The sequence below is a fragment of the Nilaparvata lugens genome, chromosome 9 (assembly GCF_014356525.2).
Source record: "Nilaparvata lugens isolate BPH chromosome 9, ASM1435652v1, whole genome shotgun sequence".
Lineage (NCBI taxonomy): Eukaryota > Metazoa > Arthropoda > Insecta > Hemiptera > Delphacidae > Nilaparvata > Nilaparvata lugens.
This window is the reverse complement of record NC_052512.1, coordinates 39,417,037-39,421,248: the sequence shown is the minus strand read 5'-3', so window position 1 is coordinate 39,421,248 and position 4,212 is coordinate 39,417,037. Positions and strand designations below refer to the sequence as shown.

Here is a 4,212-nt window from a genome sequence, read left to right as displayed (position 1 = left end):
ACATCGAGCACCAGCAGGTCTGTGTCTACTTTGTAGCTCTCCAGGATCCCAAAAATACGTATGGAATGTCGGCGCCCATATTGCTCAAGGTCATCGACCTTCAGGTGACAAGACACCTCCAGCTCACGAATTCTATCATGCAGCTGTTTGTTCTCTTCCTTCAATCCTCGAGGCTCAAACCAGAATTTAGATTGAGTACTAAAGCCACTGTCTTATCAGTCATCACATGTAACCAACCCATGGTCTCATTGAACCCTGAAGTATTTGAACATTTTTCAAACTTGAAAGTGGCTGATGATAAGTTTCACATCTCTAATAAAGTTGACTTGTTATTAGGAGCTGACTCCTTTCTCCATACGTTATCTGCTCAATCTCATGGAATTACTAAATTATATCCCAATTCGCCTGGAGCATTGAGCACAGTATTTGGGTATATTATCATTGGCAAAGCTGATTCTAATGAACCTGTCTCAAGTGTCAATAAGGCTACTAGCTTTCTCACCTATGTTAAACCAATCAACCAGTTGATTGAAAAATTTTGGGAGACTGAAGAGGTTTCAGTAGAAGTTGAAAAGAATCCTTCTCATGCATATTGTGAAAATCTCTACACAGAAACCACCACTCGGTGGCCGTCTGGCTGCTATGAAGTTGCATTGCCTTTCAAAACTAAAGATGTGTCATTGGGTGACAACCGCACCTCCTCAATGAAGAAATATACCTCACTAGAGAAAAGATTAGCATCAAACGAAAATGTTCATAAACAATATCATGATTTCATGAGACAGTACGTGAAATTAGAACACATGTTCAAAGCTTCACACTCATCTAATTATGTTATCCCGCATCACTGTGTTCAGAAAGAAGACAGTTCAACAACCAAATTGAGAGTAGTCTTTAATGCATCAGCGCCTTGTAATAATGGAACTGTTCTGAACGAATCACTTCATGTTGGGCCTAAATTACAGCATGATATTACTCACATATTAATGAGTTTCAGAACTCACAAAGTAGCCATTACATCCGAAATTAAAATGATGTTCAGGAAAATTTCAATCAGAAAAGAAGATAGAAAATTTCAGCACATATTCTATCGTAGTTCACCCCAAGAAGAGCTGATAGAATTTGAACTCAACACAGTCACGTATGGAATGACGTCAAGCAGCTTTCTAGCTCAAAGAACACTTCTTCAATTAGCCCATGATTATGAAAATGAATTTCCATTAGCTGTCAATGTGATTCGCCAACACACTTATGTTGATGATATTGTATCTGGCGCCTCTAGCCTATGTGAAGCGAAATTACTCATATCACAGCTGAATGAACTTATGTCTAAAGGAGAACTCTTATTGAGAGAATGGTCATCTAATATGCAAGAAGTAATTGAAGAATTCCCCAACGAGATGTTGGAAAACCCTCTCCCATTTCCTGATACGACTCAAAAAATAAAAGTTCTTGGTTTTCATTGGAATCCTGCATCGGATGCTTTCTCTTACACTGTTACACCGTTCGCTGAACCGCCAACAAAACGATCCATACTATCGTATACAGCTGAATTGTTCGACTCGCTTGGACTATTGTCTCCTGTAATATTCTCATTCAAATATTATTTTAAATTACTCTTGCTATCCAACATTGATTGGGATGAGCCGCTTGATGAAGACTTGACTAGTCAGTGGAATCGTATTTCTAATACAATGCTGACTCTCTCAAATGTTCAAATTCCTCGTCATATTGACACTACATATGTCAATATCTCATTGATAGGATTTGCCGACGCATCTGAAAAGGGTTACAGTGCTGTCTGCTATATTCATATTGCATCAAGTGATCAATTCATATTGATGAATCTCATTATGTAAAAAACACGAGTCGCTCCTGTGAAAACACATACTATTCCTAGATTGGAATTATGTGGAGCTCTACTACTGTCAAAGTTGTATAAAGTTATTATACCTCTATTTGGAAAAAGTATCTCCAATGTAAGACTGTGCTCTGACGCAAAGTTGGTGTTGAACTGGCTAAAAACGCCAGCTTACAAGCTCAAGACTTATATAAGCAATCGAGTTACACAAATACTCGAATATATTAACCTCTCCAGAAAACTGGTTTCATGTACCTACTGAATCGAACCCAGCTGATTTAGCCTCAAGAGGGCTTGCTGCACAAGATATTGTTGGAAACTCACTCTGGTGGAACGGACCTCCATCTTACCATGTCCAATTCAAGGATTTGCCAATCTCAAGGGTCAACAAAATTGTCGATGAGTCTGAACTGAAGCCACCAATGTCAATTCTCACTACTACTGTAGTAAATAAACCACACGCTCTTGAATGTTTCGAGAAATACTCCAATATACACAAGGCAACACGTGTATTTGCCTATGTGTTGCGATTCATAGAAAATTGTAAGCTGAAAAAAGTGAGGGAACACAATCTTCGCAGCCATACAGCACTAGGCGCTCGCGCTGCTCGCACTGCTCCACCTCTGCCATCTGTTGCCGAGTGTCATTCGGCTATCTTGTGTATCGTCAGGTTGACACAGGCCTTCTATTTTGCGGAAACATTGAAGCTTCTCAGCAAGGAAGAAACTCCACCACAAGAACTGCTCTCTATTTCGCCTTTCGTCGATTCTTCCGGTCTTCTCAGGGTGGGCGGACGCCTCCGCAACTCCAGCCTTCCGTATGACAGCCGTCATCCACTGTTGTTGCCAAAGTTATCTCATTTAAGCACTCTGATTTGTGATCAGACTCACAGAGATCATCTTCACGTCGGACCTCGCACAACTCAGTCACTAGTGGCTCGCAAATATTGGATTATATCAGCGCGCAACCTCATAAGGAGCAGATTGCATCATTGTGTCTGTTGTACTCGCATGCGAGCTCAACCTCAGCAGCCAATCATGTCAGATCTTCCCCATTTTCGTGTGAATGCCTCATCTGTATTCGTCCATGTAGGAGTTGACTTCGCTGGCCCCTTCAATACGAAGTGCAGCTCACTCAAAAAACCGAGAGTGTATAAGGGCTATCTTGCATTGTTCATATGCTTAGCGGTGAAAGCTGTTCATTTGGAATATGTATCGGAGCTGACCACTGAATCGCTTCTTGCCGCTTTCGATAGATTCACATCTCGTAGAGGCCTACCTTCTCACGTATACTCTGACAACGGATTGAACTTCGTTGGAGCTGCTGAAAAATTATCAGATATCTCGAAATTCTTGGCTGACAATAAGACTGACATTTTTAGTGCTCTTGTACAACGTGAAGTAACCTGGCACTTCAATCCACCTAGCGCACCCAATTTTGGCGGTATTTGGGAAGCAAATATTAAATCAGCGAAATTACTGTTGAAAATTCGAATTGGTGATAATCCAATGACAAAGGAGGAGTATTTCACAGTGTTCTCTCGTATTGAATCAATTATGAATAGTCGTCCTCTATTGGAGCGTTCACAGGACCCCAACAAGACACCGGGACCTCACAGGACCTCTGCTGACACCCGGTCACTTTCTTATTGGCCGACCGTTGCTACAAGCAGTAGAGATCCCGCTGGATACTACCACCCCCGTACGGCAGCAATGGACTCATCTACGCCGAATTGTGCAGATGTTTTGGAATCGATGGAGTACAGAATATCTACATACGCTTATGCAGTGAAACAAGTGGAAGACCCCCTCAGAACCCTTGAAAGTGGGTCACATAGTGCTTATCAAGAATACGAGTACCGCGCCCACATTGTGGCCTCTAGGCATAGTCGAACAAATATTTCCCGGACAAGACCAAGTAGTAAGAGTGGCATTGATTCGCACCGCCTGCGGCCACCTCACGTGACCTGTAAACAAACTCATAGTGTTGCCAATAGCTTTATTTGGCACCCTCTCTCTGAGAGACATTTTTTGTAAATAGAGATTGAATATTATGTGTTCACCGCTTATGTGTAAAACTCATCGTAATTAATTATGTGCATTGTCTCTTCATCAAGTTTGTGCAATACTTTGTGTGTTACTTCTCATGTGCTACAGTTTCAAAATTATGAAACTCATGCTTTGTTTGGTGGGCGGAATGTTAAGAATACTCGAGAGATAAGAAAGACAGAATTGTTCATGCAGTCCCCCTTCCCCCGCTTCACCCTCATTGCTTTTGGAGAAGAAGGCTACTCCCTCCACAACCTCAGTCTTCAGCACTCGGCTGACCATAAACAACCATCTCTCGTACGT

General features: G+C 41.7%; 1 protein-coding gene across 1 annotated transcript; it reads left to right on the top strand.

Moving 5' to 3' along the window:
- Positions 1-2,283: 2,283 nt before the first annotated feature.
- On the top strand, positions 2,284-3,897 carry LOC111051540. Its single transcript, XM_039435332.1, has one exon. The coding sequence runs from the start codon at positions 2,284-2,286 to the stop codon at positions 3,895-3,897; it is 1,614 nt and encodes a 537-aa protein (XP_039291266.1).
- Positions 3,898-4,212: the final 315 nt, after the last annotated feature.

Excerpts from the sequence above, each read along its gene's own strand:
- LOC111051540 (XM_039435332.1), top strand. The coding sequence starts at position 2,284 with ATGTCAATTCTCACTACTACTGTAGTAAATAAACCACACGCTCTTGAA.